Consider the following 25,065-nt stretch of genomic DNA (forward strand, 5'->3'; position numbering starts at 1 on the left):
TCAAGGAAAATTATAGTACTCTTAAAAGGAGATCGTAGAGGATTTCAGAAAAAGGAAAGATATTCCATGCTCCTGGATAAGAAGAACCAACATTGTGAAGATGGCCATACTCCCAAAACTGCTGTACAGATTTAACGCAATCCCTATCAGACTACCACCAACATATCTCACAGAGCTAGAGAAATCATTCCTAAAATTTATGTGGAACCAGAAAAGACCTAGAATAGCAAAGGCAGTCTGGGCAATAAAGACAAGACATTACAATTCCTGACGTGAAATTTTACTACAAGGTTACTGTGATAAAATCAGCATGATACTGCCAACAAAACAGACCTGATGATCAATGGAAGAGATTAGAAGACGCTGAAGCCCCTACAAAAACACTCAGCCACTTTATCTTCGACAAAGGGGCCAAACATACTCACTGGAAGAAAGATAGCCTCTTTAAGAAATAGTGCTGGAAAAACTGGCTCTCTACATTTCGAAAACTCAAACTTGACCCAGGTCTATGACCATGCACTAAGCTAAAGTCAAAATGGATTAAAGATCTAAACATTAAAGCAGAGACACTAAATCTCCTGAAAGTAGGAGGAACTCTTGAAGACAAAGGGATAGGGAAAGAGTTCATGAACATAAATCAAATCGCACAGGAAACACTTGAAAGAATTAACAACTGGGACCTGCTCTGAGTTTTTTCATGTCAAAAGAAATTACCAACAAAGTGAAAAGACAACCCACAAATGTAGAAAAAAATCATGACAAATAAGTACTCAAAGGTCTGCTCTCCAGAATTCATAAAGAACTAAAAACACTAAGGCCCCAAAATTTAAAGACCCATTTCAGAAATGGGCATCTGAGATGCTCAGATGAAATTAAAGCAAATAAATATATGAAAAAATGCTCCACATCACCAGCCATCTGTGAAATGCAAATTAAAACAACATTGAGATATCATTTCACCCCAGAAAGAATGCCTATCATAAAGACATCTACCAACAACAAATGTTGGAGAGGCTCTGGGGGAAAAGGAACCCTTCTCCACTGCTGGTGGGAATGTAGACTGGTGCAACCATCATGGAAATCAGTATGGAGACTCCTTAGAAAAGTAGGACTGGAAATCCCATTTAAACCAGCTATTCTTCTACTGGGAATTTTCCCAGAGGATCTGTAAACAACATATCATAGGGATATATGGGTGCCTATGTTTATAGCAGCACAGTTTGTGATAGCCAAATCTTGGAAATAACGAAGATGCCCATCACTTGAGGAATGGATGAAAAAGTTGTGGTATTTTTATACAATGGAGTATTACTCATATTATATAAAGTATGATAAACTTGAAGCCTTTATATTGAAGTGGAAGCCACTTGTATACTCATAAGTGAAATAAACCAGACACACATATGTAAATACCGTAGTTTCCCTAGTATAAGAACTCCAAAGAAATGCAAATAGAAAGGTATAATACACGTAAAAGGAAAGCAGGAACTCTAGGACTAATCAAGAGAGGGAAAGCAGAAGAGCTGGGAAACATGACAGTGACAAGCCATAGTTATATGTAGAAGATGAGCAAGGCATGATTCTGAGAATCTTCAGAAGATTTTTGAATCTAGCAGTTAACTGGAAAGATTCTCACCCTGACTAACTATATATAATGATACCTGTGAACTAAGCAACTGCACTGAGGATGGTAATCTATAATAGTAGTTTTATGCTTGGACTGCCTGTCATTCTGGTCTTCTGAATATGGGCTGCTTGTCATGACATGCCAGTTGCTGCTGTGCTGTCTGTTGGGTAGATGATTGTTCAAAAAGAAGGTGGTGGTGAATGAAGAGACAGGAAAAGGAATGCTGTGGGACTGACTGTCCTGCTTCAAGGTTATAGATGATTAAATTTTTGTACTTATGTGTAAACATAAGTTACGTAATTCTTTATGCCTGTTTTTTAAAATATAATCTAATTTTTAAATGTTTATCATATTCTGCAGGGACTTAAAAGTTCAACATATGAATACTTGATGAAAAATACCTGTTCCATGTTATGCCTAAGATGTCTGACATTCAGATAGTGAAGTTAAGCTTAACAGCCTAGGTTGTATGGTAATAACAATAAGCTTGTCTTCTGGAGGGTTAACAACCTAAGCTTGCAGACCAAAATTATAGAAAAAGGAGGGCCGCAAGGAAAGCCAACATTATGGCCCTAGCCTTCCAAGGTCAATTAAGACTCAGGACATATGAGAACTTGTACTGTAACAACATGTAACTCAGTAGTATCCCAAATTTTCTGATCAAGGAGATTATGGGGCCAAAGAGGAAAGTGATCAATGATGTAGAGTGTGCCTAAGGAGAGTCACATGGAGAGAAAACATTCTCTTAGGCTTTCACAGAGAGCACATTGGCCAAGCAATGGCCGTGACTCATCCACATGGCTCACACTGACAATGATCTATAATCTGAGGTACAGGATCTCAGGATAAATCCTGAGGGGATTTCACTGACCTTATCAGACCCAAAAGCTACAACTCTTTTTGCATAGGTCTGGCTTTATCTTGGTCCTAACAATCCAGCAAAGTATAAAAACGAAGTATAAGAAGTAAAGCCATGGTGTTATGTTGAGCTGTAGGACACTGAGGTCAACAATTTCTGACATTGCCAGTGAAGCAGAAGACTCAATACTATTATGGACTATTGGACTCTTTTAGAATATTTTGCTGAGTTAACACACCTATAATATTCAAATGACGGAACAAAAAAAGGGATACAGATGAATGTCCATTTTGTATCTGCGTATTCAAAATGGTTAGGATATATAGTTACATTCTCTTAATGAATAGAGGGATTTGTTGTAATAGTGTTTGTAAATAGGATATCATGTCTGCATCTTGTATAGCAAATAACCACTACGAAAAAAGAGTATGAGATGTGTTAATTATTGAAACTGTCCTACCAATTTGATTTGAAACTGTCTCATTGCTATTTCTCAATAAAATTATGGGGGAAAAATTTCATTGCAAAAAAAAAAAAAGAACATGGATAAAATGATGATCTGAGAGAAGGTATTCAAAGGCAGTCCAACACTAAGGCTATGGTATGAGTACTGTAGGTGTTAACCAGATTTATAGAACTGCTTACATTGGCAGAAAAACTTGGCATGGTGCACATGATGGGGACTTTCCCAGAATGAAACATGCAAGAGGTCAGGAAGCTTTCCTCCAGATTTCAAAGGCCTGAGAAGCCAGGGATAAATCACCCAAAAGGTTACTGTGTAAAGCTGCAGGAATAAAACCAAATGTATAGTGGTGACCCCAGAAGTTGGGACCACACTGCAGTGAGCAAGATAATAGCTGAACTGCCTGAGTCCCTCAGAACACACCTTACTACCATGTATCCTGGATACAGGAAACAGATTTACAGAAGCTAATGCTTGTCTTGCTGCTTTTGGTCGCCCCAAGGTTGGATTCTTTCAATCCTCCTACTCCTCTCTTTTGGGATTGGAATGTTTACTCTGGACCACTGTTGTCTTGGGGTTATGTAACATTACTAATTTGTAGAAGTTCACAGATGTTTGCCTTGAATCTCAAGGACTCTTCCCCAAACTGTCCTAGACTTTAAAAAAGTGCTGGAACTCTTCAGACTTTGGAGTTGGGATTATTGTATTCTTTTTCTTGAACATACCCAGCACAGTTGTTTCATGTTAAGTACAGTCACTAATTTGCTATTTTACTTAATTTGGAAATAGTGGTTTAAGGAGACATGCTTGGCTGTCAAATTGTCAAGGGAACAGCTAAAACATTATACAGTGTCAACTCAATTGGTTTGGGATTTGCTGAGATTAATAAAGTATAATTCTAGATGTACGGGAGGATTACCAAGGCATGATCAGAAGCAGCATTATCTGGTCCCTTGCCCTTTCCTTTTAGCTGTTACCCTGCTTTGCTTTTTAGCCACCACAAACTGCTCTGCCACACTTCCTCCATGCTGTTTCTGCTATGGGACCAGCTTACCATGGACTGAATTCCATGAAACCATGAACCAAACTAAATCTCTCTTCAAATTGCTACAAACTTCATTCCAGTGATAGAAAAGCTAATACAGGACTCTTCCTCAAACCGTCCTCAATCACCTTTCCCTTTCTTTTTAGAATTTATACTTGAGGTCTCTACTCAAAAGGACACTTCTACCAAGTTGTCCCTTCATGCTGTCACACTATCCCATTTCTTCCATGGTGCTAAAGCAAAATCTGCTACTCTTTTTTCACTGACTGGTCCACTAACATATTCACTATGCAAACAAAACCTCTTGCCCATCTCTTACCTATTGCAGCAATCCCCAACACTTAACAATGTGTAGCACAGTGCATATAATACTTTGCTGAAGGGACAATTATGTTTGCTAAAGCCTTTACTAAAGTTTAGAATCATTATGAAGATAACATGTAAAATTCTTGATAATAATCTATAAAAACAGGAATCTTGTTTCTGCTTTTGTTTATACTTGAGGCCACCACTTAGTATCAGATGCTGCAGAGGATAGCTGAAGGCAACTAAAAAGCATTTGGATGCTCAGTGCTTTGATACTGTTTTCCCAAATTCTGTATTGTTTTTCTCATTTGCAAGGCTGAATAAAACAGGAGTTCAAGACTGCTCCTGGAATCCCAGAATAGCTAAGTGACAGAATTGAATATTCACAACTGGAAGGATCTAAGGATAACCTACAGTGTGATACATTTCATTTTAAAGATGAAATAACAGTCTAACAACCTTAAAGCCTTGCAAGACCATACGGCTACTGAACATTGCTAAAACACTGCACATGGGCATCTAAAGATGAGGGACCATCTTTTTACCACTCATCTCCTAAATAGTATTTTTTCCCTTGGAGTGGACACCAACTCTTTGGAGAAGAGGTGGGAATTCTGGAGTGGCTGTTCCCCATCCTCCTCTTCTAAGGCTGTGATTTCTGTGTTGGTCTGTTTGAATGAGAGGAACAAACAACTGGAGGTGAACAGCAATGATGCTTCTCTCTTTACAGGATAGCCTCACTCTAAGGTGGACACACATATCCAACTTTACAGTTTGAGATTTTCATATCTGTTAAGGGGGAGCAATCCGTTCTAGTAATGTCTAATTTGAGGACAAGTTGAACATTTAGCTACATTAGAGGACCCTGATGAAAGATAAGAGCAACAGCTACCAATGCCACACTTCTGTGTATGTGTGGTGCAAAAGAGACAATTTATCTTCTCTAGGGAAATTCAAGTTTGTGCTCGTCTTTTACTAGGTCCCAATGTCCAAATGACCAATAGTCATGAGGCAAGAATGAATGAGCAGGGTATGTTCAGAAAGACAGCAGAGGGGTGAAGGTATTAAGCGTATCCCTGACAGACAAGTTCACTGAGAAGTCCAAGTAAGTGAATTTGTTCAAAGTTATGCAGTAAGTTAATTTTAAACTGAGACTGACATTCAGGTTTCCATTATAACACGTCAATACCAACATTAACAAAATCTTACACATAAGTTCCAAGTTACATTTAATATTTTTTCCAAAATTGTATTTATTTTTGAATGACATTCTTTTATCCCACATTTGAAATAACTTATATAAACAAAAGCTTAAAAGCAATAAAGTCCCTTACCCCAAACCAAATCACTAAAGATATAAGATGGTTTATAAGACCTGTAAAATCTAAATGCCATTTGATCAGACACCATGGTTGAGTCCATTTCTTACTATAACAGGTTCATTCTACAGGGATCTGTAAATTACAGATATAGCTGCTGGGACAGATCCTCACCTGGAAACTTGCAGTCAACACACAGACTTGTAGCAATGTAGTCAGCAGCCTTTATCAATTCTTATTTGAGGATACAAGCAGATCATTTTTAGTGTTGATCACTGAACTCCTGAAAAAAGTTTCTAATGCTTAAGCAACACAAAGAAATCTTTCCACCACACAATAACTGGAAAATCTGGGCAGAAGTCGGGATAATGTGCCTATCACCAGCTTTGCCAATGCCAAGTGCCTGCTCATCCCCACTGGACTTGCTTGTCCCCTATGGGGCAATCTGCTTTTCGGAACTACTTTTTAGTAAGCCCCTTATTCAATAACAGCAAATTATTACCTTAATGAAGTTGCCTGTGAGATGTCCCCTTAAATCCATGCAGCTTAAGGAGCACAAGTGAACTATCCCTTCCCACCTTCAAAGTAACAGTATATTTTTTTACTTTCTTTTTTTAAACCAGGAGCTCCCTATGGTTGGCTTTTCAGAAGATGATCCATGTTTATAATTATAAGATCCATCTGATGTAAGTCTTGAAATGCTGACTCCATAGTAAAGGGCAAGACATGGGATAACACAGAGCATCAATAAGAGGCGATAGGCTTTATTAGCTTTCTACTGCATAACCAACTGGCTGAGGGTAATTTCTAACTAGATCTCAAACTGTTTTAATAAGGACTCACGTGGCTAATAGGCTTCTTCTGTTCTTGAATTAGTTCACTTGGCACGCATAAAACTTGTTTTATCTTAACACAACTCAAAAAATGTGGCAGGGATGCAGGCACAGTTTGTTGTATGTATGTACGTATGTATGTATTATTTAACACTTATTTAAAAGCTGTAATGAACCCAGAATTTTTAAAAATTCAAAGCTATAAAACATGGCCCCAAATAGCAGGCTACCAAAAAAAAAAAAAAACCAATGACAGAAGGAAAAGTCAAATTTGTTCACTTCCCAAATTCTGCCTTGCATCAAATGAGTAAAAGCCCCAGACCAGGGAAACCATAAAATGGAGATGCACCCTGCCAAAGACCAAGAGAAAGAAGGCAGTAAAGCCAGTTTGGAGGAACTGATAGTTCCACAAGGTTGAGGCTCAGGATGCCCTCATATACCTCCAGCCTTCAGCTCCCAGTTTGCTTTTAACCTTTTGACATCCTCCCCTTTCCAAGTTTAAAAAAAAAAAAAAAAAAATTCTCTGGGACATCTATTAGAGCTCCAATGACTTTATTTGCTGTTGAGTTCAAATCTAAAATTAAAGTCAACAAATCGTAAGTTTTCTTCATTCTTCATTAATGATGAAAAACTCTCCATTCAAAAACTGTACTTACAAAATGTGTTCCTAAGTAGCCATCCAGTTTTAGCTGTAGGGCACTTAATCATTTAGCAAACAAATTGTACTCACTACATTTATAAATAGGTACTGTACTGTGTGTGTGTGTGTGTGTGTGTGTGTGTGTGTGTGTGTGTTTTGTTTTTCCTTTTGGCAAACAGAACAAAGCAGATAATAAAAAAATGTATTTATCATCACATCCAAAAATAAAATGAACCTAAGATCTCTACTCATATGTCAAGTGATTCATACTGCAGAGGTAAAACTAAAACCTACACTTACAGTAGTTTTAAAAATCCTTAGTGCAAGAAACATAACCAATTAATACAGATCAACAGTAATTAATGAATATGGAAAATTTTCCTATACAGAGGTAGAGAGTCCAGTGCACAAGGCTAAAACAATAGTCAATAGTCTAAACAAGACTGAACCAGGTTATACGGAACCCACTTTAAATTTCATGTATTAGACTGTATGTACATACATACAATAAATAGACTATACAATTTTTAAAAGTAGTTTAATAAACTCCACAAAATAATAGTAGATGCATTGAAATATTTACATAATTCAATTTTTAAATCTCTCATTCAAATAAAAGGGATAAAAATAAGATTTCTGCTCTAAAGTCAGAATTTCTTTCCTGAAATGGATTGATAAAATAAGATATTTTACATGAGAGGAATGAATTTATGTCTACGAGGTATTCATATTCAGCTAAGAAAATATGTCCCTTTTTAAGCTATATAGATTAGGGAATATAAAATGGTATTTTCTACATTTTTAGATCTCTATTTCAAGTTCTAAATTCAATTCTTGAAGAGAGAAGCTGATTAGGTTCCCATTCAAAGTAAATTACAATTACAATGGGAAAGTAATTTAAGTTTTCATTTGCTGCTGTCTGTATTTGAAAGTGTAGGCCAGAAATAATTTGGCCATAGTCCTGGCCCAAATAATTATGATTATACATAACACACATTCCAATGAAATCAACTCTTGGCTTGGTGTTCTTGAGATTTTGATTTTCTGAGTCCCTTCCATTTCCAAAGCATATTTTACTTTGGGTGCGTATAGTAGGGGTCAGATGTATGCCTTTAGGGTACTCAAAACTAATTAACACTGAATTCTAAAGTTTTCCAAGCTCATGTAGAAAGACAGTGAAACAGAGATCACTACTGTTAATTTGCCTCTGACTTGAAAAACAAAACTCAGAAACCTCAGTCACTGTGGCCTAAGAAAGTAAGCAAAAACTCAAAGCTTTATCTGTGTAAAGGACTCAGATTCTTAGACTTGATATCAAATTTGCTATTTGATTTTGTATCTTTAGCTCTTTTATTCTGATACAAAATATTCTTATATTTAGCTCTTAAGAAAATCAGGGGTAGTCAGAAAATGAAAAAGCATGGTCATAATTAATGAAGCATAAATCTTCACAGTTTGGATTATTTTTATCTCCTCTAAGCACCCACAATGAAAATGCAAGATGAACTTTTATTTAATCATTCTGTGAAAAATACCTCAGTAAATAGTAACATTTTCCTGTCAGTGATCTTCCCATTGGAATGCCCACCCACCCTCCCACCCTTTTTGTAGTTTTACGTTTTTAAAAAATTTTATACAAATAGACTAACTTTGATTTGAAGTAAACATATAAAAATTGAGAAGAATATTGCTTGCAACAATGGACATGGTAGTAGAAGGAACCAGACAGGAGAACAGAGAAATGTTTGTGCATGGTGACTCTGGCACATGGAGCTCCCTGGGTCAGCCCCACACAGGGAGGCCCTTACTACACACTGTTTCCTTCAGCGCACAAGGTCTGACTCACTTGTAGTTACAACTGGTGGGGTGGGGGTGGGGGATAAGGGGTATACAAACAATAACAACAAAAGCAGCAACTGGAAGAAAACTGGAAGGCACAAGCACCCGTGTGACCTAGAATTTTCTTGGTGTGAGGAATAAGAAGGGAATGGGAAACTTTGGGTTCAGCACTATAGTCACGTTGAATTCTGCTACAGTTGAAGAAAAACCATATACAGTACAATAAAGATGTACAGAAACGTAAGAAGCACATCCCACTTAGGACGAAAGCTCAGAAGACAGCTCACAAAAATAGTGCAGAGAGAAACAAACAGTACTATTTATTTGGAGGTCTGTGCCATAGTGGGTACAAACTATATTCTCTGCTCTTTAGGACCAAAACAGAATAAAAATAAACAAAATCTCTCAAATCCCCCCCAAAAAGCAGCAAGAAGGAATGCAAGAAGTCTTACAGAACACACTGATCCAAATGGGGTGCTAAGTGTGGCGTTCCTGTCTTTAAATGCACATCCAACTTGGCTACCTCCTACGTACTTCTGGCGCCTTCATCTCCTGACCAGATGGGGCATTAAGAAATGGCCAAGCCTCTCAACCATGTTTCCCGCCTCCACCAACTTCCTTTCCCTCTGTTTCCTCCTCCAGGATGAGTCTGTTTCCTCCACAAAGGAAGTGCTGTTAATGGAGATGGGGAAAGGTGTGAAACCGGTTTCCAGAATACTGACTTTGCTTCCCTCGAAGTCTTGTTGTGTACAGCCAACTGCACAAGGTGGAGTGAGGGCTGCCTGCCGGAGCTATGAGTTAGAAAAAGAAAGGAAGAACAAAAACAAAACCACTCCAACATGTCTTTTCTCAAACCACAAGAGAAACTGAGGGGTGGTACAGGCTCCAGTGGGGTCAATGAGCGGTTAGGAGATGATGGCCGGTGACCACCTTGGCAGAGTTAAATTGTCAGCACTTGCTGACCGCTTCCGTGAGGATCTTCTCAGGTCCTTGTACTTGTCCTCACAGAGGCGAGAGATGGCCTGGGAACAGAAGAGACAGTGTAGTCAGTCTAGGATCCAATGAGGCCTTGAAAAAGCAGTCCTTCTTCTCCAGGAGGGTCTACGCACCCAGAACCAGTCACCATGCCAAGGTCACTTGCTCCCTGATGCTGCTTTATGCAGTGAGCTCTAAGATCTTAAAAGCTGTCATTTTTTTCAGAGCAAATTTTTTATTCCTAAATTTCCTGAGATTAACATTTGTTGTTTCTCAGTTTGTAGTATGAGACTAAAGGTAATCCCATAAAAAGATTAAATGTTCTACCTTATTTTAGATTTTCTTTGTGAGAAGTAACATTAACTTTAATTATACCTTTCTCACATTTACAAAGATACTAATTTATTTCAAATTCCTTGCTAGTGCAGAAACTAATCTGCATCTGCCTTGGCTTTTGGTACACATTCTACAGTAAAACCAACAGATCAAAATGTCATTTGGCAGATCTGAGCAGGGAGAGAGCTTCAGACAAGGGCAGCTTTTGATACAGCTCACTTCTTGCATTCTGTTACACTAGTTCATTTGCCTCATCCCCAAGTGAACCAATAGGGCGCTAGGGTCTGGAAAGTAAGACATTCATTCCTTACAGATTATTCAAAGGGGCACCATGAGCTTTTCTTGAGATGGTTTCTATTCAGCCCCACAGCAACTCTGATTCTTTTTGAGACAGGGTCTTGCTATGTAGTTGAGGTTGGCCTTAGACTCACTATGCAGGCCAGGTTAGCCTCAAACTTGAAAGGATCCTTCTGCCTAGCCTCCAGAGTCTTGAGATTACAGAAATGCACAATCATACTTGGCCTAATTCTCTTTAATCCTGGTGACTCCTCAACACTGGGTACGACCCTCATCAGCTCAGCCAGCCTCTGCTTAGATTGGTGGACCCAGAACCCCATATGTTCTCCATCACAGGATGTGTGTACTTCCCTCAGGTCTAGCAATGGAGCTTCAGCCTGAGCCACAGCAGCTCCATGCTCACTGGGAAAACTAGATTCCAGCTCATGTATATTCTTTGAGTTTCATTATGTGGTTTAGAGTGAATCCCTCTAAGAGAGGGTTATCCATTTCTCCCCTTGAATAAATAAGTCCGAGACTGAATGAGCAATTTCATCCCAATGGCTAACATATAATTCCAGCAAAATGGTACAGTTCTAAAAACCTCTGGATTTTATTGCAGTGCCAGACACCAGTCTGTTCCACTGTTTCAACCTAAGATTCCTTTTTAGGACTAATTTTTTGAAGTATGGGGTATGTGTATATATCATAATGCTTAAGATTAAAGCCAGGGCATCAGGTATGCTGGGCAAGTCCTCTATCCTGCACTATATCCCTAGCCTAAAACATGTGCTTTCTAAATCTGTAATACAGAACAACTCTAGCCCCGTACCTCTGGCTTTGTTTTACCTCAGTTATTAGCTCTGTCAGACCACTACACTGCCACTGCCCTTTTGATCCTTTCCTAAGTAGGAAAAGCTACTTGAGCTAGATGGTACAGTGGGCAGCACAAAACCTTGTGGGTTTCACCTAGCTTCAGACAGGATTGTGCCATCCACCACTTTGGTCAAAGGTGCTATGCTATGACAAGAAATAAAAATGTTGTCCAGGGATTAAATTACCAGAGGGTGGCTCAGGAGGAGAGGGTTTTGCCAGGACCCTTCTTACCACCTGCCTTTTCTTAGTCTGAAAGTAAGATGGAAAGAGTCTGATAAAAACATGAAGTTAAGTTTCACACATTCATGCCATGATAAGATCCCAAAGTCACATGGCTAATAATGGCTCAGCCCAGAACCAAAACCAGTGAGGTCAACTCTCATAGTGTTATGGTAGGAAAAGACTGATGTAGTCGAACATTTCTGGGTTTCCAATTCTTAAGTTTGTTTGGAAGTTTTTTCCTAAAAAGTTCATGCTAAGAAATACTTTTACTGTGGATTTGTATGTTTAAAAATTCTGTTAAGGACAAGGGTTTCTAAAAATCTTTATAAATATTAAGTAAAAACTGATTGTAAAAGGCTATTAAAATACAAAATTGTACAAATTATAATCAACTAAACTAAGTGATTAGCAGCAAATGTGGGCCCTTATTTTATAGCACATTATAGGAAAAATGGTTGCAGTGGCTACACACACTGCAAATCAGATGATGCATCTGCAGCAGTCCAATGGATAACAATGTTTTAGACATTCTTACCTCAAGCTTGTGAGCCCTCTCTCTGCTCAAGGGCTCTAAGGGAAAACTCAGGTTGTTCGCTTCTGCCAGAGAACGAAGATCAAAATAATACTTGGCATACACACTGGAAGGGACATTGATGTTGAATTGGAGCAATTCAAGAAACTGTCGCTCTAGCTCATTCCTGTAAAGCAAAAGCAAAAATAGCATACACTCAGCTGCCCCACTAGGCTGTTTGGCCAGCCAAACTGCTGGAGATAAGACTCTAGAAAACTGAATCCTCCAGGGAGAAAAGTGATCTAATTAATTGCCTGGTTGAGCACCAGAATTCGGGTTTAACCACCAAATTGTTATTAAAAGCCGAATCCATTTGATCTGGTGCCCAGGAGAATGAGGCCTGATTAATTGGGATGATTACCAGGAAGTGCTTCAGGGTGACTCATTTCACTGCGCCGCCACCACACACACACACACACACACACACACACACACACACACAGAGCAGGTCAGGGTGACTCATTTCACTGTGCCATCACACACACACACACACACACAGAGAGAGAGAGAGAGAGAGAGAGAGAGAGAGAGAGAGAGAGCGCGCGCGAGAGAGAGAGAGAGAGAGAGCAAGCAGGTTCTGGCTCAGCATAAAAGTCTACTTCCATGGCCAGAGTCTGGGCCTTGTGTGGTAGGGCTGATAAAGTCATCAAGAGCTGTCGGAAGGCAGAGCTCAAGACATGCCTTGAGGAGAAAGCCTCTCATGGGAGGAGAGAAGAGGAATGGTACAGGTGTTCCTGATGAGAACGCTGCAGGAACAGTGACCCTGAAGGAGAAAAGCAGTCTCAAGCTCACACAAGCACCTCAATCACCTGGAGAGCACAGCCCTTAAGCCCTATCTCTGTTGGCCTTGCTGAGGCAGAGGCTGGCTGGACCCACACACTCAGAAGCTCCATGAGAAGAGGTGATACTAAGATCCATTTTGCTCACCCACTTACACTGTTAAAAATGAATGACAAATACCTGAAGAAATTTAAAAATTTCTACTTTGAGAATTTCTCCTGTCAATTACCAATCAAATTAAACTAGGTGTATTTCTTGAGAGTTACTGGGTGGAGGGGGGACAATGACAGATCTATTCCTTGAATGCTGGCCCTGGGCCACACACTCAGTTTCATACCTAACCCTCCGAAGCAGCTGGTGATGCCTGGCCCCATCACACACCAGTCACCTGCTCCTGTCCTTCACTATACTACACTGTGACTGCTGGCTTTAGAGTTTACCATTTGCCTTCTCAGACAGGAACAGTAGCCTCTGATTTCACACGTCTGGCCTCTGATTTTACATACATGAGAGCTGATCTAAGTTTAGGAAAACATGAAGTTCTGCCGTGAAGGGAGAGGGGGTATTTCCAGTGGTCTTCCGACCCTCCCACTCCCCAAAGGAGGTGAGTACACATGGTTCCTATGTCTGGAAAGAGGCTAACCCCAGTGGGCCTGTCCCAAGAGCCAGTCCTCCAGCCTATACACCCTACCTATGCTCCTTCACTGACTGCAATGAGTATATACCCTCACTCTTTAGATCTCAAACTATCCCAGTGTGTTGTTTTCTCATACTGCACAAAGTCCCATCTTACCTGTTTATGTCACCTCAGTGAGCTATCAGAGACCAAGGAGACATGTTCCAGGCTCAGGGACAGGTGTACAAAGGAGGCAGAGCAGGGAGGTTGGATCTTGGGGAAGGCCTGGGCTTTAGGGAGACAAAACTATTGGGCAGATAATTATAAAACTTCAGCAAGCTACCAGCAGAGATCTAAAGTCAGATTCAGGTATTTTACTTAGATGAGCTGCATTTATACAGTTTTGGGAAAGGAGTTAACAAGCTCCAAATACTGAGCTGAGTTTTATATCTTTAAGGAATTTACTTTGGATTATTTTTTACTTCAAGTAACTTTTATTTATGCTTCACTCAGTGTGACCTTAAAAGAGGTCAGCCTGTGTAATACTGGAATCTGGAAAGATTGTAGTAAGAGTGTAAAAAACACAGTATTGCTAAGGCCAAAAGGCAAAATACAGTAACTGGGCTAGTAGGGATAACCCTGTGAAAACAGGAGCTTACTGAGGGTAGATCGCCACCTGGTGGCTACAACGTGTAATTGCAGAGCTTATACTTAAATCCTACCCAAAAAAAGAAAAAAGAAAAAGAAAAAAAAATCTTTTTAAAAAATATTTTAAGAGAACTAGTTTGATAAGCCTATCCAAAATGGCATATGGAGGGCCGGCCAAATAGCTCAGCGGATTAAAGTGCCTGCAAGCAGGCGCAGGGGCCAGGTTCAATCCCTGGACCTGCCATGCAGGCCCAGCCCCTGGGGCACCCTGAGAGGGCAATTGAGACTGGGTGTGCGGGAGTGCGCCTGTAATCCCAGCTTTTGGGAGGCTATAAACGGGCGGATCACTATGAGTCTGAGCTAGTAGTAAGACCCTGAACACTCTGAAGACCCTTCCTTAAAATACAGGAAAAAAAAAAGGCATATGCACACCAACCACTCTAGCTAAAAGTACACAAGATGAGTAAAGGCAAGAGAAAACTGGTTTTTGGACACTGACATTTTACCAGGGTTTCTTGGAAAAAAGAACCTCCTCTCCTCAGATTTGTGCTTGAATGCTCTGGTTAAGCTTTGGAAATGAGCATTTGAGAGATGTTTATATTTTCATACTGATGCAGACTTTTGCAAAATAAAGAATGACTGCAAATACTTTTGAGTATTTCTAAACTATAGTACAACCTAAAGGAGACATCTGCTGGCTTGCTGTGTGATAATTAACACAGAACAATGTATAAAGAACAGGTTTGATGGATTTACTGCCCTTGTTTGGGTAACTATGAGGTAACAGTTCTGATATAAATATTTGTAAGAAACATATCCCAGGCAATGAGCAAAAAACGTACTTCAGAAGCAATTATTACATTAGCTTGACACTGCACAGAAACCCAACTGAGCTGGTGTAATAGAAAAAACTTGAAAACAGGATTCTAACACAGACTATAGAATTGTTTTCATCATTTAAGGCCCGCCCTATCTTTCTAGAAAACTGGGCTAGAAAAATCCAAAGACAGGTGTTATTCCAGCAATCCCGCGCCACTCCAGGTGTATATGAAAAAAACAAAAACGGGCTCTTAATGCAGTATCCCCATAGCCACGTTCAAGCAGCACTGTTCATACTAGTTCAGCGTTGAAGTAACATTTAATATCCATTTGCAGGTAAAGGAAAATAAAATAAAATGGGATATGCTGATAAAATGGGAGTGTTAGTCTAGAAAGGAAATGACATATGCTACCACACAGATAAACCTTGAGGACATCATGCCAACCTTTTGAAATAAAGCATTCATAAAAAATAAAATACTGTACAACTCCACTTATGTGAGGTACTGAAAGTAGTCAAATTCACAGACAGAAAGTAGAGTGGTAATCCCAAAGGCTGGAGAGGGAGGTGAGGGGGTTATATTTAACAGGCAAAGCTTCAGTTTGGGTAAATGACAAAGTTTTGGGGACAGACGGTATTGATGGTTGAACAACACTGAATATGTTTAATGCCACAGAACTGCACACTTAAAACTGGTTAAAATGATAAATTTTATGCTATGTTATTTTAAAACACACCCCAACAAAACCAGGTATCAGGCATCTGAGGAGGGACGAGGAACCTTGTTGTGTCCTCAATGGTCATACAAAACAGACAATTCCCTTCCTTCTCACTTGGGATTCCTTTGTTGACACACAAAAATAACCCTTAGAGGATTACTACAGACAAATATCCAAGTGTACTTTTTAAACAGACTTTTTGTGCATAGAACTCAGCACAAACTCCCACATTCCTTTCCAATGCCCAGCAACGACCATCTGTGGGGTCTGGTGACTTGTGATGTGTGACCACTTTATTACTGTCAGGGTGAGGAGAGACTGGCCTGCATTTTGAGATTCGACTGGTTTCTGCGAGCCAAGACAGTGCCCTGGCCCTTCTTCAAGTAGAGCCTGCAGTTGTGTCCCCACAGGGTTAGCTGTCTTCTCAGCCAGAAACAATACTGTGTTCAAAGATGCAGGGGGTTCTCTAAGAAAAGCTCTTCACTGTGGAATGATTCCTGGGCTACCAATTAATCTAGGGTCATAAATGCCAGGAAAGTGAGTTTAGGATGCTACTGCACAGGCCAGAGAGAATGATACAGAGATGCCTGGAGAGCAAACACCAACACAAAGCACATTTTAAAGAGCTTCCAAAAAAAAAAAAAAAAAAAAATTTAAAGAGCTTTCCCGTTGAAATTTGTACCTGCTCTTCCTTTGAAGCAGTTCCAAGTGAAGCTCAGGTTGTTTACCTCTAGCATGAAATGAAGACCAGTTTATAACATGCAATTAGCACACTGCTAAGTGGCAAAAAGCTTATTAACAGCATATATAATATTGGTTCAGTTTTGCAAAAATAAAACAAAACAAAAACATATAAACACTGGGAAACTATGTATCAAAATGTTAGCAGTATTCTTTCTGGGTGGAGGGATTAGAAAAATATGGCAGTTCATGACCAGAAAGATGAAGCACACCTCAATAGATGAGTTTTGCCCTTTGCAAAGGGTTCTCATCTGTTCTTAGGCCCAAACTATCAGCTCTTCACATCTGGAAGGGAAAATAAGCTGGCATGCACTTTCCTCACTCTGGGACAGCCACATGGGATGTGGATGGAACCAACTTGTAGCCCAAGTACGCATCCAAATGAGGGGTCCCATGCTTGCCCACAGCAGGGTGGTGGATGTGACTGAGTGCTGTTGCATCTGCACAGGAGTCTGCATGGTAGGTGGATGGCAGACTGGGGTAGACCCGTGGGTGCAAAACTACCTGCTGAGGAGTCTAGGGGCTTTGTTCCTTTTCTGAAGCCATGCTGGGGAAGAGACGCTCATCTCTTTACCTTGCACCAGGTTGTAAGGATGTCTCAAAAATTCTCTCCCTCCTCCCCTTTAAGGGGTACCTGGAAGTTATTTCTCTTAACCATTTGAATGAGAGATACTGAATTTTACTGAGTTTTGAAAACTTACAGGGTTTTGTCAAGGGGGGAAGAAAACAACAACAAAAAATCCTAATGCAATCATCATGACAAAGAATTCCAGGGCTTAGGGTGTTGGCTCAGTGGTACAGGGCTTGCCTAGCATACAGAAGACCCTGGATTTAATCTCCAGCACAGCCAAAAACTGAAAGCAAAAATTCTAACACTAAATCTATGATTCTGTGCTTATGGTACGAAGTGTCTTAATGCCTCTATCTCTCGAAACTTGGTTCAACCTCAGGGACATCCAAATAGCTCCTATAATGCTGTGGGTTTCATTTCTTTCAGTGACAGCTACTGGATGCATCAGGTTGTACAAGTTACTACATACCACAGACAGCAGGATTTCTTTTCTCAGTCTGGAGCTGTACAGGCCCAGGGTGTCAGCATGGCTGCTTTCCTCCGAGGCCTCTTTTTTTGGAGGACAGGTGGCCATCTTCTCTGATTGCAACACTTTGTTTTTCCTGTTGAAGTACTAATCTCTTATAAAATGACACCAGTCACACTGGCCAGGGCCCACTCCAATGACCCCATTATAATTAACTTTTTTTTAAAAAACCCACTCTAGATTAAGGTACTGGAGGTTAGGACTTCACAAATGAGTTTGGGTGGGGTGGAACCAAAATTCATCCCTGTAATATCTGCCTTTAGGCCTTCTGAAATTCATGTGCATTTTCATGCAGAACATATTCACCTCCTCTAACAGCCCTAAACTCTGAACCCATTCTAGTATCAACTCTAAGGCTAAAAACCTCTAAGGTAGATCTGGGTAAAACTTGCAATATGGTTCATCCTGAGGGAAACATTCCTTAGCTGTGAACCTGGGAATTCAGACAAGTAACCTGCTACCAAAATTGAATGAAGGGAAGAAGTACTGGACAGACCCTCCCTTTCTAAAAGCAGGCATCTTTTTTGCTTTAGAAAGATGCAAGGGGTCTTAGCCAAGCCTTAGGTCTACAAGGCATATTTCATTAGATTCTAAGGCTTTATGAGAATCCCCTTTGATGATGCTTTTATTATCTTGCCCCTGGACAGCAGCCCTGCCTGTGGGACCTACACTCCCAAGAGTACAAAGGACGGTAAATTCCTGAGCCCCAAACCTGTGCCTCCCATGCTGTTGGTGGCAGTGGAAGCACAGTCAAAGGCTGAGCTACTTTCAGGGATGCCTGTCTTTTTCTGAAGGATAAATGCATGCTGTGGCCAAATTATCCCGTGGAACTTGTTAATGGTAACACCAATGCTTCCAGCAAGCTGGTGAACACAAAAACACTGGGGAGCAGATTTCTAGATATATAACTTTCACTTCTCTTAAAACTGACATGCCAGTTTTAATTTACTTAACTATAAGTGATTAGCATGTTTTTTAACATTGTTGTTCATTTACTGAACTCATGAAAGCTGAATGTTGGGAACACTGCTGTTCAACATAAATAAAACATTCCTTTGCAATTTTTAAAATAAAAATTATGTTTTTATCTTTGTGTTAAGAAGCAAATAAGTATGATGTTTCTTCCTTTTTTATTGTAAAACTTGAGTTACTTCAACTAATGTAGGATTGCCTAGTCAGTAAAAGGTCATGAAAATTTATATTTTGATGTTTAAAAGTTTCATTATATTTTTATGGATATACATAAAACCTCTGCTTTTCTCTCACTGAATTACTGCAAATTTGTGCTCTGATCTTCACCTGGCATGAGAAGATCATTTATAAGTTGACTCTGTTCTTTTCTCAACCACTAGTAAAATATTACTGTTACACTCTTACATTCATGTTAAATAAACACCTGAAGAATTAAAAAAAAAAAAAAAACCTGACATGCCAGAAAATGCAACTGAGAGAGTGAGTTTTTCTTTTAGCTGCTTCTATCCCAGTCAGTTCTCCTGCCCTGAAGAAACAGGTAAGCCACTCCTTCTCCTAAGGGGAAAAACTATCAAGGACTCATGATTATCTCAATATTTGGCACTGAGAGGGCAAAAAAAAAAAATAATAATAATAATAATGGGCTAGTAACTTAATAACTTCCCCAATTTTTCTTTCAATAACTGAAGGAGCTGCAGATAGCCTTATCTGATTACCTTCAAAATAGGCCTTGGATAAGCCAAGATTGGAAAATGAGGTTTTCTAAATTGTTCATTCCTTTTTCTCTTCTATTTCACCAGAAATGTGACTGATTTTACCATATAATTTGAAAAACACTTAAAGACTTCAGTGATGCTATTGTAACAAAACTCCCTGCAATTTCATCTACTTAAAAGAATCTCAGCCCTTATGTTACAGAAGAAAAAGATGAACAGAATATGCTAAACTTTGTATCATTCTATCAGAAAATAACAATCAGACCTAAAAATATGAATTAGTAGAATAGAAGAAAAAAACAGCTACAGTGATATCATTAAGAAATCTATTTTCTGTAAGTTTAGTATGTACATTTAACAATTTATCTCAAAATCTGTAGTACGGTTATACTGTTTTAATCAACTGGGTGCTAATAACTCACAAGGTGCTCTTCATGTTAGAATCACTTCAGAAAGACGACACTACAGTTTTAATCTACATGTTTATTTTGTTAGAGAAGTTTGAGGAATAAGTTAATGTGGAGTAAGCTGAAAAGAAAAAGTAAATTCAAAGAGAATCCAAGAAGAGGAATATAAAATGGCTAATGATAGGTGCCATGCTGTAATGATATTGTCTGCAATACATACTCTTAAGCTTAAAGCAATGTGATTTAAAGTATATGGCAAATGATAAACTTTGCAGTTTCTAAAATTTATGAAAAAATTAAAAATTATGAAAAAAATATAGTAGCACCTTAAAAACATAGTGGGTCTGCACACAATTTTCCAAGTCATTTAAGAATGGACAAGCTAAAATATATGAAGGCCTCTGCTATCAAGTATACCAGCTTGCCCCCTGACATGTACCCAACTGCTCTGACTACTTCTATGCAAGTAAGTGTAAGTATATAGCACAAAAGCATTCATTTAGCTAATATCCTTTACTAGAAAGATCCTTCCTTTTATCTTTTCTCAGGGGAAAAACTACATTCCCATATTTTCTTATATGCAACTATTTGATCAGTTTTCCTTAAGAAAATATATAGGGTTTCATAGTATGTTAACACATACACCACAAATTAAACAGGGCATTAAACATGCATCCCTGTGACTTTTGAAAATGATGGAAATTATAAGATTTGAACAGGCAGAGGCTCTGGCAGCTGAGTTGCTACCCAGCCTGCTGCAGGACTTCAGGCTCAGTCGGCTTAGCTCCTCTCACAGACTTGTATGTTCTGCAGGATCCCTTCTGGAGCCCAGAAGATGCCAATGGAATAGAAGTACCACCCAGAGTATCTTTGGGAAGACTATTTATAATCTGCTCTTTTAAGATCAAAGTCCTTCTTGCTTAGAGTAATGGCATACACTGACAATCCCAGCACTTGGGAGGCTGAGGCAGAAGGAGCACCTCAAATTCCAGGCAAGCCAGGGCTCCACTGTCAGTTCAAGGGCAGAAAAGAACACTAAAGCTCTTCCTCTATGTGTTCTACCTCCGTTTAGCCACAAGCAACTGATTCATTTGTCAAATGCTGTGCAATGTGATGAGACTCAAGACAGTGGCTATGTGGTCACCACAGACTTCAAGGAAAGGAAAAAACCCAGCTAAAACATGCATGAATCTTATTCAGACATAATGTTGACAACTCATGCATGAATACTAGCTATTATTATTATACTTACCAGAGTGCTGGTTCATTCAAAATACTGATTCAAGAAGCATCTTATTCAATAAAATATTTACTGGTACTGTTTTGCACACAATTTAAATTCATCATAATGTACCATTGCTTAAAGTACTTACTATCCAACAAAAAAGCTAATATTAAAAATATTCTCATCAAAACATTTTCTTCTGTAATACTTTGACTGTATCCAGGATTTGTTTGGCAGGCAAGGATTCTACAACTGAGCTACACCTTTGGTCTTCTTTCAAGCTTTAAATAAACTAGAAGAACTTTCTAGGGGTTCTAAGTTTGTACAAAAGTTCAGTTTTGCTGGTGACTGCGGATGAGGGCACAAACATGTCAGCGAGGCCATTCAAGGAAGGGCTATCTGTGCACTCTCACAGAATGTGAGTGCTACCATTCATAGCAAGTCCACTGGTTATGTCATTAACATACCACATAGGAAGGGATGACCAGGAAGCCATTTCTATGGCACATAATTTGGCATCACATGCCAGAGAACAGATGAAAGAACCACCCACGGTGAAGAGCACAAAGCCAGAATTTCTTACTTTCTGACAATTAAGTATCCATCTCTTTTGTAGTCTAAGTGACAACTATTTCAATAGCTATTCTGGCAGCATGATGAAGAATTTTATTACTTATTATATTGCTCTGAGCAGAAACTTTTGTTTTTACTACTATACATAGTAAAGGTTCACAGAAACAGAAGACTTACAGGTCAAAAAGCTCTACAATAAAAGATCCAACAGCACCAACACATGTGCTCCAAAAGGCCCACAAACATTTAGTGCCTGGGGACCAACGACCATGACTGCTGCTGTGGTAGGTAATGTGCAACTAACATGCCCCGTTTCTGCAGCCTCACAGAAGCCAGGGGCTTCATGAAGAAGCTATACCCCTAGGATTTCAGGGTCTAGGGAACAGACATGGCCTGGGATGTAGCAGAGAACCGCCCCTTGCGAAAAGCTGCCCCAGAGGGGGTGGTGAAAAGCTATGCCAAACAAACAAAAAAATGCAGAACACATTAACAAGACCGATGTCAGAAGTGACTGTCATAAGGAACTCTATATAGTTTGCCCTAGCTATGAGTATACAACACGTTCTTCCTCAATAGTCTCTGATCTCATTTTTTGTTGCCTCAGACACCAAAGACCCCAGACGGTTGTGCAATGTTTCCCATAAACAATCTACCCAGGAATCTAAGGATGGACCCAGTTGAGACACCCACCTGTTCCTGAGAAGAGTGGGGGGCAGCACCTCCTATGTTATGGTGTCTCTACTGAGTTGGGGGAGAACATGCAGCAGATGACGATGACACAGGACAGGCCCCAGGAATACAGGACTTTTATTTACTAACTGGACTTGTAAAACATGAAACCGCAATGCACACATTCACTCTATCTTAAACAGAAACATTTAATATTGTAGCTCTTTTGCTTTTTGTTCAGAGGACTATTTGGCATACTAAAACTCTGTCACCAGTCTGCCATGTCACAGCAACCCAAATACATTACCACAGGGTGACCTATGGTTTTCTAATTAAAGAAATGTTTGCCTACAATTTAGTTTCCACAAACCAGTTTCATAAAACCAATGAGTATGTCTGGTACCTGATGCACAATAAAGAGAAACACAGCCTTCTGTGTTTCTACAATTCAGTCCCTGTTGTGCCAGCTCATGATACATTCAGCCCATTCATTCACTCTGTACTATACAGAACATTAAAAAAGATGTGGTTTCTTTCCCAGTCTCAGAGGCACAAAGCATCCCCTACTCACATGTCCTCCACCGTGATGTCCTTCAGGATCTGGCAGTAATCCACATTCCACACAGCTTGATCATCCCATACCTTAGAGGCCAGCAGGATTGCCCCTAGGACAATCCTCTTCCAGTTGGCTGGACAGATATCTATCTCTGCGTACGTTAACAGTCTCTCCAGGTACACCTGTGAATACAGGCAAGGCCAGAGTTGAATGCTCTAGTTTTACCCTACCTATCAGCACATTTATGTTCTAAAGTTAGTTCCATCTCTCTAGCCTTTAAAGTGGGGATTATCTTATAGTATTTATTTTTAAAAGGCCAAAGGGCTCAATAAACCTGATGAAAGACAGACTGAAAGTCACAATCTATTATTTAGACAATGTAGATCTGAAAAGACAGTGAGTCAGAAACAAATCCGAGGAGTCATAGGTTAATTTCTCATTCTGTCAACTATTATCAACCCCAACTCAACAAATTATTTTAGTGAAGAGCAAGAACACAGTGGGGAAAAAACTTATTGCTGTATTAAAATTTATCATTTTGAGATAAGGGTAAATTCAAACATTTATTCTGGCAAAGTATACATAATATGTAACATTAATATTTAATCATTTTCATTTGTGAGGTTGTGGGGCCTTAAGATAACACTGCTCAGGGCCAGGAAGATAACTCAGTGGAATAAGTGTTTGCCTGACAAGCACAAGGTCCTGAGTTCAATCCCTGGTACTGAAAAAAAAAAAAAAAAAAAAAGATCACACTGCTCAGGTACCACCACTATGATCCAGCTCAGCACTTACCATCATGTCAAATTGAAACTTAAGGGGGGGCCTGCCCATTAGCTCAGTTAAGTGCCTGCTTAAGCAAAGTAGGCAGGCTCAGGATATTGTGGTTCGATCCCCAGATCCTCGTGCCTTACCAGACCTGCCTTTAATGCATCCTGAGCTGGCCCCCCCAAAAATAAATAAATAAATTTTTTTAAAAAATCAAAATCCTTCTGAACTTTGGGGCCTGCCCATTAGCTCAGTTGTTTAAATGCCTGCTTAAGCAAAGGCAGTGGCAGTCAGGCTCAGGATATTGTGGTTCTACTCCCAGATCCTTATGCCTTTTCAGACCTGCCCTGAGGCAGGTCTAAGGAATCCTGAGGCAGCCCCCCTCAAAAAAAAAAAAAAAAAAAAAATCCTTCCAGAGACTTAATATCCACTCAATAATACTTAGTCCTCCCTCTTCAGCTCTTGGCAACCACTAGTGTACTTCTTCTCTTTATGAGTTTAACTTTTGTGACTGGCTTATTTCATTTAGCATATCTACAAAGTTTATCTATTTTGTAGCTCAAATCAGAATTTCCATCCTATTTAAGGCTGAATGATACTCCTTCATATGTATATACCGCATTCTGTTTATCCATGGACCTCTGAGTTGTTTCTACCTTTTGATTGCTGTGAATCATGCTGCTATGAATACCAGTGTACATATATCCTGGCAAGTCCATGCTTTTGACTTATTTTGAGCTCATATTCATAACAGAATTCCTAGATTTTATGATAATTCTATGTACATGTTTTTGAGAAGCTATCATACATTCTTCCATAGCAGGTACATCATTTCATATTCCAGCAATGGCTAAGGTTTCCAATTTCATCATATTCTCCCCAACACTTGTTGTTTTCTAAGTTTTTTGGAAGGGAGGGAGATAATGGTCATTCCAATCGATATGAAGTGATATCTCACTGTGATTTTTATTCAATTATCCTATTTTCAAGTAGGTAAAGTGAAACAAAATAATACAGAGTTTCTAAAGTGGCAAAATTTGGTTTGAAAATAGCTATTAGATATAGCCATAAAGCCCACTGTTTAAGATGGGTATCACGGTAAGAATGCCTTTAGTTTCCCATTATAAAAATTTATTTATCAAATGCTTAACACTTTTTAAATCTTAATAGTTTTTTATCGAATACATTTGCAAAGTAGAACTATAAATGAAAGAGAAACAAAGATATAGATGACATCCATATTACTTTAAGAACCTGCTTTCTAAAACAGATGAAACTTAACTAGTGTTATAATTATAATAAATAATGTCTATAAATCTTCAATATTATGGAATACAAACAAAGGATTGTAGAAATTTAATGTTAAATACATAAAGTACAGATTATTGTGGTTAAATAATAACATTCATAAGAGGGACAAAAAAGGCTTAGGGGGGCACAACACCAGGGGACTTACTAGGGCCTTGGGGAGCAGGCTGGACTTGAGAGGTTCTTGGGACAGAGGGTGATTTAACACTGGTTGGGAGAAAATTCTTTAATGATGTGAATCTGTATGAAGCAGCACAGGGCAT

The 25,065-nt window shown here is 39.3% G+C and overlaps 1 protein-coding gene across 3 annotated transcripts in view; it reads right to left on the reverse strand.

Moving 5' to 3' along the window:
- Positions 1 to 9,228: 9,228 nt before the first annotated feature.
- Ccny (cyclin Y) overlaps positions 9,229 to 25,065 on the reverse strand; it is a 156,441-nt gene continuing 140,604 nt past the window's right edge. For all 3 annotated transcript variants that reach the window (XM_023701922.1, XM_004641857.2, XM_023701923.1), the window contains exons 8-10: positions 22,742 to 22,908; positions 12,152 to 12,314; positions 9,229 to 9,953 (exon numbers count right to left, since the gene is read on the reverse strand). In XM_023701922.1, coding sequence (XP_023557690.1) covers positions 9,837 to 9,953; positions 12,152 to 12,314; positions 22,742 to 22,908 — 447 coding nt within the window. In that variant the 3' untranslated portion in view covers positions 9,229 to 9,836. The remainder of the gene's footprint in view (positions 9,954 to 12,151; positions 12,315 to 22,741; positions 22,909 to 25,065) is intronic.

This window comes from Octodon degus, unplaced genomic scaffold (genome assembly GCF_000260255.1).
Source record: "Octodon degus isolate 3935 unplaced genomic scaffold, OctDeg1.0 scaffold00144, whole genome shotgun sequence".
NCBI lineage: Eukaryota > Metazoa > Chordata > Mammalia > Rodentia > Octodontidae > Octodon > Octodon degus.